This window comes from Lampris incognitus, chromosome 15 (assembly GCF_029633865.1).
Source record: "Lampris incognitus isolate fLamInc1 chromosome 15, fLamInc1.hap2, whole genome shotgun sequence".
In the NCBI taxonomy this organism is placed as follows: domain Eukaryota; kingdom Metazoa; phylum Chordata; class Actinopteri; order Lampriformes; family Lampridae; genus Lampris; species Lampris incognitus.
The window spans coordinates 16456927-16473569 of NC_079225.1; the positions used below are offsets into that span (position 1 = coordinate 16456927).

A 16643-nucleotide genomic window follows, 5' to 3' on the forward strand; every position below is an offset into this window, starting at 1 on the left:
CCTTATGTGCGACTAGTTCTTCTTATTCGTTTGTGATAACAAGGTGTGTGTGTGTGCGTGTGGGCTGTTGTGAAACGGAGCAATAGCAGCCGGAATTGGGACAAAGTCACACACAGCCGTGAGTCGTGCAGATAAGAGTTGAAGAACTTTATCTTGTAAAAAAAAAGAAAGAAAAAAAAGAGAGAGAGAGAGACAGACAGACAGAGAAAGAGAGAGACAGAGACAGACAGACAGAGAGAGAGAGAGAGACAGACACAGAGAGAGAGAGAGACAGACACAGAGAGAGAGAGAGACAGACAGAGAGAGAGAGAGAGACAGACACAGAGAGAGAGAGACAGACACAGAGAGAGACAGAGAGCGAGAGAGAGACAGAGACAGAGAAAGCAGCCAAGTATATGATACCGTCTGTAGCTCTTAGAATATTTTTTATTTGTTTATTTTACAAATAGGTCTCCGCCAACACTCGGTTACTGAATTTGTCTTCAAATACAAACTTTTTTGTTTTGTTTTTTGTGTTTTTTTTATTTGTTAAACAAACCTTTCAGACTCTATACGCTACACGTTGGAGAGGAGAGCCACACATGACGAGTTTCGGGCAGCAACGACAGTACTTGACACCGAGTATTTGACAAAACATTTGACTAAGAAACACGTGGTATGTAATTAATCAATAACAGCAGTCCCAATTGTCCCTTTGGCCTCCGGGGTTAAGATGAAAGATCGTCTACTGATGCTGCAGCTATTCGCATCCAGGCTGACGTCACCACTGAGTCACACGAGCTGTTGACACAGACCCCTGGCCAGCCGTGGATGACAGTGGTTCAATGGCGTAACCTATATGGTGAGGATGCGGGCCGGAAGTGGGAATAAGAGATAAATGTGTTGCTGTTACACACCCGTGCGAGCGCGCGCGCGCGCGCACACACACCCACCCACCCACACAACAAACAAAGTGACTGACATGTGGTCTTGGAATGCAGTTCTATAATGGCCGGGGTGGGTAAAATTAGGAGTTATTCTGGGGGGGAAGGTAATGATGACTATCCCGGGGGGTGGGGGGGCAGTTGAAGAGAGGCTCTCTGGGTCATGTGACTGCACCCCTAGGTTGTGTTTCCATTGTATTGAACTGCTATTATAGTAGGCTATGGTAGTTAAGCCAGAAACTGAAAAAATAAAAAAAATAAAAATGGTAATGTCAGAATAATATGATGGCGGCAACAAATAATAATAGTGTTCAGTGGCTAGTTTGGTAGATTGGTGTTTGGAGTTAGCACCATTATCTAATTGGCATGAAATGTCAATCATCATTTGGCATCGACTGAAATGTTGTATCGTGCATAATTGCAAAGGACTCAACAGATTAGTTATAGGCCTCTCGGCGCCTATCACGTTAACCATTTGCTAGCGCAAACGAACAGGCAGGTGCAAAGTTCCAAAGGCAAACACTGCCCTCTAGTGGACAAACAGTATGCAAACATTTAGACTCGGGGCAGTTAAAGCTTAAGCACTCACAAATACAATCATCTAAAGAGGAAAAACATCAACAAATAAAGCACTTCTTTTTTTTTTTAAATTTACAGAAGTTTCATCCATAAGTTAATAAAATGTCAAAGTAGCATCTGTGTAGAGTTCAACTAAAACAAATCTTACAATTGGGATGAGAGTTAAAGCCTCTAAAAGGAGCTAGCTGGATAAAATCTCATTAGTTATCCCCGTTAGAGGGAACTGTAATACTGATTACTGCATACCGCAGCCATCGATGGTCGAACATAACACCACGTTTGGTAATATAACCGGCCTGCTTTCCCCCAAAATGGTCTGATCAGAGCTGACAACACAAAATTAGAACCAGAGTGACTGCAATTAGCATGTGCAATAAATGTGCAGGAATACATCGCCAGGCAAATTTATTGTACTTCTCCATTCAAGTGATTCTGAAGCTAATTTCTTTTTTCTTTATAAGATGTTTGGCAGCTCAGGTAAATGGCAAGGACAGGTCTGGAGCTCATGCATCTATAGACCGGTGTCATTACGAACACTGGCCACCTTCTGCACACATTGCCATTTACATCTCAGCTATGCCAGCCGGACCAACCCCCCCCCCCCCACACACACACACACACACACACACCCTCCTGTCCATACAGTCTCTACATGGCAATGAGGAAGCAGAGAGAGCATCCTCTCTCCTCAGAGATTGCTTTGTGGCACCGGGGCCTCCGGAGAGACTCGCTCCACTCAGTAGGCAACCTGCTGTAGGATGAAGTCCTCTCCTCTCGGCAGGACGCCCCCCCCCCTCCCTCGAAGGGAAATCACAGGCAACGGGTTGAAAGGAACCCGGCCGTGTTGTGTGTCACCATATTTAGATTGGGCGGAGAGATGGAGGGGAGGCGGTGGAGAGGAGATATTCCTGGCGCTCGGTCGAAAAAAATGAAAGAGCTCCTGAAGTCTGAGCTCCCGTCGGCCAGGTAACCTAAAACCTAGAGTGGGGGAGTCTGCGTGGGATATGGGGAGAGGAACAATGTGGCTCTTTGTGCAAGCCGGGCAGAGAAAACAAACCGTTTCCCCTGGAAAGGGATCGTGTTCAGCCTCCATCTGAGAAGACCACACAAGGCTGATCAGAGTCCTGTCTGCTGTACGCGGCAAAGGGAGGGAGAGGGATGGAGGAGGAGGAGGGGGGGGCACATCTGGGCAGCCGCACTTGCATGGGCACCATGCACACTCAATTTTTCTGGGAAGATGTCTCGGACTGGGTGAGGTCCAGGGATGTCCCGCATCACACGCTCGCTCGGGGCTACATAGCAAACTGGCCAATACAACTCTTTGGTCCAAGAGAATACGTCTGACTGTGCTGTGTTCTTGGTGATCCAGACCCCCGTCCCCCCCCGTCCCGTGTTGACTTGTGATGACATGGCCATCTGGACTGCTTCCTGGATTGGCGTCCCGCTGGGCTGCAGGCACATCGAGACTCCGGTGGGCTGCAGGGCTGTGTAACAGGCCGGAGAGTGTAAGCGCTGGTGTGGTCACAAGAGGGCGTGGCACTGGATCTGGCACCACAGTACAGTGTTAAACAGGGAGTCTGTTCATTAGGTGGAGAGAGGTAGAGAGAGAGAGAGAGAGAGAGAGAGAGGTGGGGGTAAGACATTTTTTATAAATATATATATATATATATATTCTGGTTTGATTCTGTAGAATTTCCATTTCTAACATATCTCATATCAAGCATGACCAAGCCATTCCTTAATCCGCCCATTCAGAATAAACACTGCGAGGAGGCGGCTTTTAGACATGTCAACACTCACATAGCTGTTGCACGGGGCACAATCACAACGAGGAACATCTGGCCTGTTGCTCTCTCATACACTCACACAGGCTTTCATTCAAACGTGCATATTAAACATAAACAGACACACATTGTCAAGCATACGTGCGCAAACACACACACACACACACGTGCACAAACACACACGTGCGCGCGCGCACACACACACACACACACGCGTAAGGGCCAAGCCAGGGTTCTGTACTCCCTCTGTCCCACTGCGTTTTAGTTTCAAACACTCAGCGAATACCCATGTGGTGGGATCAGGTTACACGGGGCTATAAAATATCCCAAATAAAGGCAAGGGAAAACTGAGACGAAAAAAAAAAGGAAAAAAAAACGGGCTATTTCCTGAGGTGAAATCCCACAGTTGGCCGCTGATTCTGTCAGAGAGGGAGATTTTTTTTTTAGTTTTCTTTTTTTTTTCTGGAGACTTTTTAGCAGCAGAGTCGATAAAACAAGACAGCCATATATTCACCCCAAAAACAGAGCGAGGGAGAGAGAGGGAGGGAGAGGGGAGAGAGGGGAGAGAGAGAGAAAGGGAGAGGGAGAGAGAGGGGAGAGAGAGAGAGAGGGGGGGGGAGAGAGAGAGAGAGAAGGGGAGAGAGAGAGAGGGAGAGAGGGGAGAGAGAGAAGGGGAGAGAGAGAGAGGGAGAGAGAGGAGAGAGAGAAAGGGAGAGGGAGAGAGGGGGAGAGAGAGGGGGGAGAGAGGAGAGAGAGAAAGAGAGAGAGGGGGAGGGGAGAGAGAGGGGGGAGAGAGAGAGAGGGAGAGACAGAGACAGAGGGAGAGAGAGGGGGGGAGAGGAGAGAGAGAGGGAGAGAGGGGGGGACGAGAGAGAGAGAAGGGGAGAGAGAGAGAGGGAGAGATATAGAGAGAGACAGAGAGAGGGGAGAGAAGGGGAGAGAGACAGAGAGAGGGGAGAGAGAGGGGGGAGAGGAGAGAGAGAGGGAGAGACAGAGGGAGAGAGAGAGGGGGAGAGAGGAGAGAAGAGGAGACAGAGAGAGAGAGACAGACAGACAGAGAGAGGGAGAGACAGAGGGAGAGAGGGGGGGAGAGAGAGAAGGGGAGAGACAGAGAGAGAGAGACAGAGAGAGGGAGAGAGAGAGGGGGGAGAGAGAGAGACAGAGAAAGGGAGAGAGAGAGGGGGGAGAGAGAGAGACAGAGGGAGAGAGAGAGAGAGAGAGAGAGAGAGAGAGAGAGAGAGAGAGAGAGAGAGAGAGAGAGAGAGAGAGAGAGAGAGAGAGAGAAAGGGAGAGACAGAGGGAGAGAGGGAGAGGGGTGCCGGGCTGAAAGTCCCCTCTACAACACGGCAGTCCGGCTCCCGTGACACACAACACAGGGGCCATAAATCTGCCCGCGCGACAGCGGCAACACGCTGTGATTTTATACGTATCGGTTACCACAGGAACGCATGAAACCACAACAAATGACAGGGAGCAAAGTGGGACCTCATTTAGCGAAACGGGATCGTTTTAGTGCCTTGGCATGCAGCGTTCTCGGGGTGTAAGATAACAGGTTGCGCGGCGCTCTTTCTATCGGCGGTCGCCGCTTCCAAGCGCGTTTATTAAGGTGACCCCTGGACGGAAAACGCGGAGGAGGAGGAGAAGAAGGATAGCGGGGAATCCAAGCCCCCTCTCTGTAATCTAAGTCGATTAAATCCCAGGGACACGCTGTAAAATGGAAACATGAACTCAGTAATGGCCAGATACCAGCGGGTGGAAACAATGGGTGGCGTTAAGAGTCATTTGGACGACCAATCAGGCGAGTGTAATCAAGAGGCCCCGTGATTGGTACGCGGAGCACGAGGGCTTTTCTACTCCGCTCTAACAACAACATCTGGTTGGCAGGAGACGCCGGCGGTGAGTGAACGAGCAGGAAAAGGGAGGAAAGCGGAGCGGGGAGAGAAGAGGAGAGCCCTCAAAAACTCGTGCACGGGGAGCGAGATGAGGCGAAGCTGGAACAGCGTGTCGTAATGACACGTGAAACCGGATCGCTCCGGTTCTGCCCCTGTGTTTTCTAACGACCCCCCCCCCACCGCCGCCGCCCCCAGACCAGCGCTGTGTCACCGAGGGCTGGCTCGAATAATCACAGCGCCTCGCAGTCTGCCTGACGTGCACCTCTGTCCTCCACAGCAACCTGGGAGAAAGAGCCGCGCCGCCTGTAACCACGCAAGAGTTGCAAAATTACATCGTGACACACGCGGTGGGACACGTCCGAGGCCTTTTTTTGGGGGGAGGGGGGGGGGGGCACAGCCAGCACACTTCACTGTCCCCGCCTAACAGGAGCATCAAGAATCAAGGTGCAAACACTGAATTTGCCGGTGCCAGTGGCCCCGGTGAGGTGATCTCCTTTCAAAGTGACTCCGGCTCGCCTGTGTCCTACACCTCCTTCCCCTGCGGTAACCCTAGAGCCCCGAGCATTGCCAGGCCACCGAGACTCTCTCTCTTTGGCGCCATGCTGTTTAGTGACTATTTGCATACTGTGCGACTTGCGATGGCGCTTTAGTCGTACCGTATGGCTGCTCAGAAACAAAACAAAAAAAACTGCGAGATCCAGTAAACCGTTTGAAAAGTGAAAGTGCAAGGGAGATATCGTGCTTTCATTTGTTTACGGTGCAGCCTTGTTTGAAGACCTTCCTTAAAGCAAGTGACAAGCCGTGATGCACTCTTCTCATTCTTCAGAAAAACGAGATTTCCTCAACATTTCAAATGTTTTGTTGGCCTTCTTTCAGGAAAAAAAAAGAAGAAGAGTTTAAGATACGAAGATAAATGAAATTACTTGGCTGGCTGAGTATTTTTTATTTTTGGCATTTTATATATACGTGTGTGTTTATGTGTTCACATGTCAAGCCTTTAGTGATATTTGTGATTGGTTGTGTGTGTGTGTGTGTGTGTGTGTGTGTGTGTGTGTGTGTGTGTGTGTGTCCGCAGCTAATCTCGCACACTACTGGACCCGTCAGCCTAATTTTTACAGTTATGGCTGTATGACGAAGAACCACTCGTGGTTCTAGTGATTCAAAACCTCTGAAAAATGCATGAGCTCGCTACCGCCGTTCCCTCTCTTCATTCACTCTCTAGCTCGCTCAACCAGCGCTGCTCTCCGCTGCTGCCCAAGACGAGTCAACAGTGCGCATGCGCAACTCACATCCACGGTTGACTCGGATCGGGCAGCGACACGATCAAACGTTATTAAAAGTATTTTGATAGTCCAGAAAGGAACAACTTCCTCTAGGTTGCGGTCAAAACAGGAAGTGCTGCGTATTCTTGCCTCTGCCCGATCTGAGTCAACCGTAGACGAGTCGTGTATGCACGAGCATAAACGGTTTAGCCGGCTTTATATATTATGAAAATGGAGACAGGGTTAGGGTTAGACCAAAATGGTCACCTAGCAAGCCTTTCCTTTTTGGAAAACTTTTTTTTTCTTTCATATTTCCCATTCAATAGAGTTGAGCGCTGCACAAAAGTCCTATAATGGCAGGAAAAACACTGGCCTGTCTGTCCGTGTGTGTGTATCTGTCCGCTGCTAATCTGGCATACTACTGGACCTACCAGCCTAATAACTTTTGTGCACAGTTGTGACTGTATGATCCAAGGACCTCTCGTGGTTGCGGTGACCTTTGAAAAACCTGTTTTATACCGCGACTGAGTACTAACTCCTCAGCTGGTTTGTTGCCAAGTCCGAGCACCGGAGAAGGGGAGATACACCTGGCGGAGATCAGCACCCTACCAAGTGCACTCTGCTAGTTGGATTTTGTTTTAGCCTGTTTGGTATATAAGGTGGGTGGTGTATGTCACATCGGACATTACAAATATCAGAAAAAATAGACAAACACAGTTAAGTATTTGATTGCTCTATTAAGTATACATCTCTATGACGAACAATTTACTTGACACGATCACAAATACCATGTAGTAACCATCATCCATGCGGTTTTCCATGCTTATTAACACAAATGCTACAAATTATTTGGGGGGAAAAAGTGTGTGACTCATACTGGGTGTGTTTCCTGTCAATGTGTGTGTGTGGGGGGGGGGGGGCGGTCCTCTTTCTATTTGTTTATTCCATCTCATTTCTCAACACATGAAAACACTGTACTATAACAAAGTGTGTCTCACTGTCTCACCTTGCTCACCTCCATCCTCTACTTATTCTGATCTCGGATACGCAGACATCGCCTCTTTAGAGCCGGCTCCATGTCTCCCACCCCAGGCAAACTTGGAGGGCTTCGCAGGGCACCCTTATCCCTGAGTTTGGGCAAGAGCAGTGCTGTGGTGGTCCCCCCCGTTTTTGGCGCTGTGGGCAGAGCATAAGCATGATCCTCATCAGGGACATGGGGGTCTTCTCCCACCTCCCCAACTATGGCTAAGGGTTCCTCTGATTGGCTGGCTGGGCCCTCAACACGGACAGGGCCCACCACAGAGCAGTTATTCTCTTTGATGGCCTCCAGCTCGCTGAGTACGGGGTCAGGGGGCAGAGCTGCTCTCTGGGATAGGGAGGAGTCTGGACTGATAGCGGCAGCGGATGGAGCCACTCCAATTGGACTGTGGTCCTGGGACGCCAGGGCAGAGGATGCGGCATCATAGGGTGAGCTCCTCCCTCCAGGGCTGGGTAGGAGATGTGATGGTGGCGTATTGGAGTTTTGGTGGTGGTAGGCAGTATCGTGGGAGGGGGACTGTGGTAGAGAAGGGCTGGCATTGACGATGTGGTGCAGCCCTGATCTGCTGCTGTTACTGTTACTTTGCCCAATTCCTGACTCTCCCAGCCCTGATAAGTCTACCACTCCATTAGCATTGGGCTCCAGTTTGACTTGGGTTCTTTGGAGCACCCTCTGGATGACCTGTCGCTCTGGTTGCTGCTGCTCCTGCTGGGTGATCTTATAATCTGTCTGTCCCTCCAAGCCGAGCCCTGACACTGGAGAGCATGTCCCACTATGGGGCGTGGATGTCGGGGAGGAGAAGGGTCGTTCTGATTTAACCCAATCTGTGTCCCTTGTGCTAGTGTCTCCAGGTGAAGAGAGACCCTGAGCAGAGGCTCTGTCCAGTTTGTTGGCTACCTGTCTGCTGTCCCCTGCGGAGATTCCCGGAGAATGCTGCCTGATGGTTCTGGTTCTCCCCCTGTCTACCCCCTCTGGCACAGGCTGGATGACCCCACTGTGACTTGGGGTCTCTAGGGTCGCCTTAGAGGGGATGGGAATGGGGATAGGAATGGGAATGGGGACCGGTAGGGGAACAATTATGGGGTAAGGCACCAGTACGGTGGGTTGGGGGAGGAGCGGACTAAAGGAAGGAATCCCAAAGTTCATGATAGGAGGCATAGGGACAGGACCTCTTGGCATCATGTTAAGAGGAGGGGAGTGCAAACCAGGGAAGTAGGCCCCTGGGAAGGGATGCATCAGTCCTGGCGGGTTCATAGAAGAGGCTGTTGGGGGCTGCAGGTGAGGAGAATGGGAAGGCCGATGGATGGGGCTAGAAGCGGGGCCTGGGTGTCTTGGGGGATTAGCAAGGGGACTTTTCAGGCCCTGAGCATGAAGAGGAGGTCTGATGAAGGGCATCGGGATTTGAGGCACAGGCTGGTGTTCCAAAGAGGGACGAGGAGGAGGATGAGGAAGAGGATGAGGAAGGGGAGCAGGGTGTGGTGAAACCTCCATGATGCTGGGAGGGTGAGGAGGGTGGGAGGGCCTCTCCAGAGACCTCATCCCCGAAACAGGGACCTTGGAGGAGGATGAGGAGGCCTCTGAAGGGGAGACAGAGGTTGATGCTGCTGCTCCGTGGATAGGTGTGGGCCCCTTAGGGGAAAGATTTCTGTGACGGATCTCCCCAGTGCTGCCACTGTTGTTCCATGACTCGGGGGTGAGTAGCTTCTGCCCTGGGGTGCTGCCTTCCACCCTCCCCTCTTGGCTAGCTCTGCTCGGGCTGGCACTAGTGCTGATGAGAGCCGCACGGGCCTCTCGGTAGAAAACATCCATCTTGTACTGATTCAGACACTTGGTGCTGCAGAACTGAAGCCTCTCATCACCAGATCCAAAATCCAGGTACTCTTTGGTGTGGCGGACATGCTTGCACCAATCACACACCTGTGGCACAGGGGACAGAGACTGTAGGGGGGTTATTAAACTGGTTGAAACAAAACTACTGTTTGATCTGAGATGTGATTGGCAGTTATAAAATGAGAATTTAAGCTGTAAGATAGCGGTAAAATATTTTAGCTGTTTGGAGCTGAAATGTCACAACATATAATGATAAAGAACATAAAAGGCACGTAAAATATTCTTACTCTGACATTGCTGTTTATCTTCAACACCAGCCGGGGGGAGTCCTCAGTATGGTGGTGCTGGGGGGACCTCTCAGCGTGAAGGTCCTCATCTCTGGCCTGACACAGCAGAAAACCACAATTAGACATGTGACAAAAACCCCTGTGCACTGATATAGGTAGACCTGGATTCAGCCTAGTCCAGATGGAGTCATTCTCCAGTTCATTATAAAGTAGCAGCAGTTGCATTAAATCATAACGCTATATTGGAATCATTCTATGGTCATTAAAACAAATTTGAGCTCCTTATATAACCAGACCAAAAATAACTTTCCAATGATTTGCCTTGTCATCGAGGTCGGAAGCAGCGTGAACTTAACAGAACAAATGCATTTAAGGTCACTGGGACAAGGGGAAATCACTGTGTTTTGAAATAGATCCGAGTCCACAACTGAGCGGGAGATAATGTCGATGATGAATTGTCATATTGTTAACGGCCTTGCCAGCTTCAATATAGGAAATTCCTCTCGATTCGTGTAAGTCGATCCCATGTGGGCCTGAGAACTCCCCCTTCTCTGTGAACCATTGAGTCGTGTTGAGTTACGAAACATGAGGCAGCTGCAGGTAAGGTATGCGCTGAAAGTGGACACCTCGCCCCAGGCCCCCTGCCCTTCCTCTAAGACAAGCGGGGACAAGCTAACGGCAACACTTTTCCTCCCTAGCGCCGAAAAACCCGAGAGCTCGCTGCACGCAGACTCTATCCACCGCTCCTTTTTGTCACTGTTGTCATGTGAATAAACCAAGCGTGGCACAAACAACAGTGAGGATGAAAGGGGATATCGATGTCTGTCACCTCACACCCTCCGAGAAGGGGGCAATTCACGTTGTCACGAGGGGTGAAAAATCGTGGTAACTTGCATCAGAGCCATTCTCTACGGCTGCCGCTTTCCTGTCCTCCGAACCAAAGCCACTTAGTGGCCAGTCCCTCCTCCATTAACAGGAAAACGATACTAAGTGTCCTCTATGAACTTTGACCTCCCTTGCCACCTTCCCTATACAAGCCCCTCCATTATAAACTTGAAGAACTGTTTACGGAGATTCCCCCTTTTTAAAAAAATTCCTGTAAATTAATCTGTCCAATCTGACCTTGCTATCAAGATCAGGGGTATCTGTTTCTTTGGGTCTGTTTACCTGACAGAAACCCTTTAACTTCTGCGTCTTCTCTGTATCAGTGCTGAACACCTGGCGTGGACAAAAACTGGATGTTTAAGTATATGAGTGTGTGGGTGGGTGGGGATAGGTGTGTGTGTTCCTGTTTGTGTGCATGTGTGCAAATGTCTATTTACTTGCATACATACATATGATTGTATGTGGGTGTCACGTTTGTGTATTTGCGATAACTAACTGAACTTAGTGACTGAACCCCTCCTGCTGCAGTCTAAAGCCCCTCTCTGCCAAAGAGCAACGTACCGATTTGAGTCCCTCATTCATTTGCGAAAACCCGCATAACAACATCCATCCATCAAGTACTGGCCATAGATAAGTATCCAAACTCTTACATCTTCAGGCTACTGTAGAAGATCAGACCTTTGAGGCGATTATTGGTATGAAGGTTGGGTACTTGCTTTGGTGGGATGCATAGTCAGGGATCACTGTATTAGCCATAGGAGAGAACGCCCTCTTGGGTATTATAGCCCCTAACTTATGGCTAGCGATGTGTCGGTAGGCATTTTTCTCTCAGAGGTACAACCTCAAGGTTTTGACCAGACAAAGAATCCGTATGGGTCAAAATGCTGTTTAGTGAGGGTGTTACAGAGTTGGAGTTACTGTGAGCTGATTATTCACTCTATTTGTGCTAATAGCCCCACGCTTAATGAGGAGTATACACTACACATGTCTCAAAGTGGTGCACACACGGAAAATAAAACTTGCAGGAAAGCAAGCATGCTCGCTAACAAGTCCCCTGGTTCCTACATAGATAAGCACAGCAAGCAGTTTGCAGAGCAGCAGTTATTTATGGGAGTCATCAGCATGGCTAGAACGTCTTCAGCGGTGAGAATAATGAGTCCATGTGGTGTGCGACTGAGGAGTTCTCGTTGAATTACCAACCTTGTTGCGTTTGAAGTAGGCTCGTCTGCAGGCGGCGAAACACTTCTCGCTGCAGAAGCTCTTGAGTTCTGAACCCATACAAAGCGAGTAGCGCTTCACGCCCTCCTTCTGACACCACACACACACTATCTGCACATTTTGAACGTCCTCCACTGCGGGGGGGGGGGGGGGACAGAGAGAAAAGGTGTAGGGGAGTCAGACAGGTGAAATCTGTGAAGTTAACGGCCCCCCCGAACAGCTGAAATGCTTATGAGCATGGTCCTAAACCCCTAACTGCTCCGTCCACTGCAGTTAACCCTGAACTCTGACCTCTAGGGCCATAGGTTGAGGACTCTATATGCATGCGCATGTGCACGTCTTGCACAGACAAGCCAAAAGCCAATTTAGCACTGTGTGAAATGTCAAAAAAGAGAAAGGTGACGTTTTCATGGCAGGGTCGTCATAAAGTCTCCTACCTGCGGATGGCTTTATGAGGGGAACAATGACCGGGGCACTCTTGTGCTCCTTGGGGCTGGTCAGCGACGAGCTGGGAGAGGAAGAGGAGGAAGACGAGGAGGGGACGCTGGAGGACTCTCTCTCCGCACTCTTCATGGCCAGGACCGTGTGGCTGACTTTGCTGTCCGGGCCCTTTGGTTTTGGCAACGAGTTTTCTGAAAGTCACGGAAACTTCGTCAGGACACCGAACTGAAACGTCTCACGGGGAGCACGGCGAGGAAACCCGCTCGCCGTGCCTCGAGGTGAAACGAAAGATGCCCAGCGGTGGTGAGCAGCATTCAGATAAGCTGCGGCTACCAAACAGCGCGTCTCGCGAACCCGCACGGCGATTCAGCGTCCGCCCCGAGCCCACAGGGCCCGATCTAGGGTTACCTTGCGTGCTCGGGGAAAGCCCCCTGCGTGCCGCAGACCAGACGTCCGCCCTCACCTTTAAGCACAGACACATGCTGACGTCTTTCTCTGTAGTTGCGGATCTCGCTGGCCTCCGAGTCCCGGAGCTCGACCTTGTCGTAGCCGTACCAGCCGAGGAGCTCGTTCATGGTGCTCTCGGCAAAAGTCTGGATGTTGGGGAAAAGAGAAAGAGAAAGAGAAAGAGGAGCAGAGATTACCGATCAACGTTCCCTGCAGCGGGATGGCGGTGGCTTCGCTGCACGCCCGCAAATAGGAAACTGTGACCTTATATCGCAAGGTTGTTAGTGGAACTTTTTAATCCCACTTTTAAATATAATCAGGGCCTCCCACTCCTGAATCAATGCACGGGATTCTTTCTCGGCCCGGGCCCTGTCTGAGAAATGAATACGAGCACAGAAAAGTACAGTATGACACTTTTTCCATGATGTGTCCGACTTGTTTACTCTCGCTAAATCTGAGACGGAAAGGTTTAAAACCCAACACCAGTGTGAAACGTATGAATCACTCTTTGTTTATCTCTTTTAATTGGAAAAAAGAAGGAGAAAAGAAAACTGTTCTCCGCAGATGGGATGTGTGGTCCTCCTTTTTTTTCCTTTTTTTTTTTGATTACGACCAGCTGAAGAAAAATAATAACTCCCCCCCACACACCCCCCCCCAAAAAAGAAAAAACAAAGGTCTCTCTCTTCATCCACCCACCTCGCTCTGTGGCTTTAGGAGGAACCGGATTGGAGGAGAAACCTGAGCCGGAACGGGCAGAAATCAGAGTGGGACACCCTACACCGCTGCAAGGTCCCACGGTTCTCGGAAATGCCCCGCTCCTCTCACTTCTCTCTTCTCCCTTCTCTCCCTCCCTCTCCCTCTCTCTCTCTCTCTCTCTCTCTCACACACACACACACACACTCACTCTCTTTCCAGTGTCCAGCACGCTCTCTCTCTTCCTCCAGTCTTCCCTGTCGCCCCCTTCCCTCGCTCTCTCTTCCTCTCTGCTGCCCCCCCCTCCCTCCTCCACCTCAGCACCTTCCAGGCCTGACACCCGACACACTGCTGCCTCTCGGGTTTCAGTCTTTTCCAGCACAGCCAGTCTGCCGTGGTGGTGTTGTAGTGCTGTAGTACTGACTGCACATTCTTTCCCCTGCTTTCCTCACTCCGACCTCTGCTCCGCACGAGGGCCTCAGAGAAATGGATCACTCTCGCTCCCTTCCCTCGCATGTGTGTGTGTGTGCAGTATCATGACCAGCTAAATGTGCCTAACGATGATTAAAGTGAAGTATCTGGTGTCCGGGACGCTGCTCTGGTCTGACGTGGAGGGAGTGGGTCCGAATGTGGTGTTGAAACAGATTCGTTACTGAGACAACACTGGTGCTTGCAGCTCGGCTCTGCAAAAAAACAAGCCTGAAAAAAAAAACACCCGTCCGTCTGTCTCTCCGTGTGTCAGTTCTGTCCGTCTTTCTCTTACCCTGCCCCTCTCCCCCCTCCCCCGTTCCTCGCTGTTGCATAAGCGGACATTGACCCTGGTGTTAAGGGTCCACATCGCCGGACAGTCTGGCTACGACCCGGATGTGCTGGGTCGTGCGCGCGGTGTGCCATCTGCCCCATCTCGTGCTGTAAGGGCTGGGCTGGGGGTGGGGGGGTTTCGTTGATGATAACGTTGGGACAACCTCAGTATACGTTACATACACTTACGTGCAGCTCGGTGTCATTTTGTCTCGCTATTTTCTCATTACAGAGACTTTTTTGTTTTTTTTTTGTGTTTTTTTTTGTTCACCCTTCCCCTCCGCTTCTTCCCCACAATGTTGTTTTTGTTTCTTTTTGGCAGTTCAGACAAACATCTGCTTTGTGAGAGTGACAAGCCATATCCCAAACCACAGGGAGAGTTGCAGCCAAAGGCAACAAAACCGGGGCCGACCCCGAGACTGGGCCCAGGCAGGCTTACATCAAGCAGGGATAGCGTTTCACGTGTTTTGATTAAAATTAGTTAAGTTGTAACGCTACACCTCCCCGCTGGATATCAAAAGCTACAATTCAAACCACTTACACACACACACACACACAAAAAGAGAGCACGTTTCCTCTCTCACGAAGACCAGAACCCCCACCAGAACCCCCACCAGAACCCCCCCCCCCCAAGTCGCTTGTCTTTTCAGATTTCTCTGCTTTTACTTGAGCCAGCCTCCTGTATCACTTTACGGACACGCTCGGGGATCTCGGATGGCCGATGGGCCGAACCCAAACAAACCAGTCAAACCGGGGATCCGTCTCCCGGACGCGATAGCGGGGAGGGGGGGGGCTGTGTTGGGGATGCCTTGCGCGGCGGCACCGAGGTAGTCCTGTGATTAGCGGCGTGAGCGCTCTCGGTTGGTAAATAACGGTGATTCCCGGGGAAATGAGACGGGGCTATTTCCAGGAGGGAAACGCTCTGTCTTGTCTTGTCTGTCTGTCTGTCTGCCTGTCTGTCTGTCTGCCTCTCCTTTGGGGGGGGGGGGGTTGCGATAGCCGGTCTGTGTGGCGCATCAAGTGCGGGGAAGGAGTGATGCGTCCTCGCCGTCTGGTGACGCACATCTGGAACTCCGGCCCCGCCACACAGCTGGCCTGACGCGGGGCGTCTCTATCGGGCGCAGACCCGAGCCCGCTGCTGGCTTACATGGCAACACGGAGCCTAAACATCATCTGGAATATCGATATCGGCGCTTCACCCTTTCGCGTTTCTGACTTTAAATGAGCCCGGGGGGTGGGGGGATGGGGGGTAGGGAAACGTGTCGAAAAGCCTTGTTTCCTTCTTCGGTTCGCCGGTGGAGAAGGGTCAGCTGTGCGCGGCCGGGGCGCTGCTCCCCATCCCGACATACAATACGCGGGCTGCTTCGCCGCCGAACCCGGCGCCTTCTGCGTTTCCGTGTTGGGAGCCGTGATTTGCGCTGCGCCGCGCGTCGCCCGCCCGCCGCCACGCCAGGGAAGTTATAACCGGCGTTATTACAAGTTTTAAGACGGGAAGAGAGGGAGGAAGGAGGGAGGGAGGGAAGGAAAAGACACGCGCGCGAGCCCTCACCTTCATCTCCTGGTTGATCTCCCTCTTGACGGGGTGCGCGGGTTTCCTGCTTCGTTTGTTTTCCGGCGGTCTCCCTTTCTCCATCTCTGGCATAGTCCTCCCGCGGGGTCCGTGTCACTGTTCGGCGGCCGACGGACTCGACGGCGCGTCACTCTTCAGGCTGGCCGGGGAGCGCGGGGCGAAAGCTGTCACTCCCGGTGACAGCGGCTGTCACTGCCCAGACGTCTGAAGCCGTCATCCGGAGCGGAGCCCATTGAAGTCAACTGAACATGCGTGCGCGCTGGCTGGCTGGCTGGCTGACTGGCTGGCTGACTGGCTGGCTGGCTGGCTGGCTGCTGCTGCTGCTGCTGCTGGTGCTGGTGGTGCCACCGAGCAATCTCCCTCTCTCCCTCCCTCTCTCTCCCCTCTCTCTCTCTCTCTCCCCGGGTCCGGATAGAAAAAGGGAGGGGCCTCCGATGTAACCCAACACCTGGCGCCCACCCCTCCCAAATCTCGACAGATAGATTTCACGAGGAATGCGAGGACTGTGTTTTATCTGCGGGGGACACAGTACAAACACTGTCTGTATATTCTTGTCTTAAAATAAAAGAGATGAAAAGCGATACCACGGCAGAATGTGTGTGTGTGTGTGTGTGGGGGGGGGCTTTCTCAAATGGCATCTGTTTGAATGGAGAAAGACGGGGTGTGCGTGTGCGTGTGCGACAGTGCGTTGGGAGGGCTGGGGAGGGAGACATGGCATCTTCGTTTGTTTTCTTATTGTATTGTATTTATTTTTTTACCCACGCGGGAAATATTTACAGGAAGCACCAATGGAAAGGAAGTCACTGTGAAAGATTTGCATTTAAAATGTAACAGTAACACTGCGTGGACCCCCCCCCCTCTCTCTCTCTCGCTCTCTCTCTCTCTGTCTCACACACGTACGCACACGCACACGGATCTCACATGTGAAGTTGTCACATCTCATGGGGCACCCTTGCTTTAGGAAAATTACCACAACTCGGGAGGGCAGGGTT

The 16643-nt window shown here is 51.2% G+C and overlaps 1 protein-coding gene across 2 annotated transcripts; it reads right to left on the reverse strand.

Moving 5' to 3' along the window:
* Positions 1-374: 374 nt before the first annotated feature.
* Positions 375-16226, reverse strand: LOC130125161 (sine oculis-binding protein homolog). Of its 2 annotated transcripts, XM_056294640.1 has the most exons (7): positions 15631-16226; positions 12604-12733; positions 12137-12331; positions 11682-11833; positions 9597-9692; positions 7447-9417; positions 375-3079 (listed from the first exon to the last, which is right to left on the reverse strand). In XM_056294640.1, exons 1-6 carry the CDS (start codon positions 15721-15723, stop codon positions 7465-7467), a joined length of 2619 nt encoding a protein of 872 aa, XP_056150615.1. In that variant the 5' UTR covers positions 15724-16226; the 3' UTR covers positions 375-3079; positions 7447-7464. The 2 variants fall into 2 exon arrangements, with proteins under 2 accessions (XP_056150615.1, XP_056150614.1); XM_056294639.1 differs by lacking the exon at positions 375-3079 and having other exon boundaries at positions 7170-9417.
* Between the last annotated feature and the right edge of the window lie 417 nt (positions 16227-16643).

What these genes read in the sequence shown, in the direction of transcription:
- LOC130125161 (XM_056294640.1), bottom strand. Translation starts at nt 15,723, where the DNA reads ATGCCAGAGATGGAGAAAGGGAGACCGCCGGAAAACAAACGAAGCAGG. An exon ending in CCTCATAAAGCCATCCGCAG is followed by an intron (nt 11,834 to 12,136) that starts GTAGGAGACTTT and finishes CCCCCCCCGCAG; the next exon opens with TGGAGGACGTTCAAAATGTG. An exon ending in AGATAAACAGCAATGTCAGA is followed by an intron (nt 9,418 to 9,596) that starts GTAAGAATATTT and finishes ACCCCCCTACAG; the next exon opens with TCTCTGTCCCCTGTGCCACA.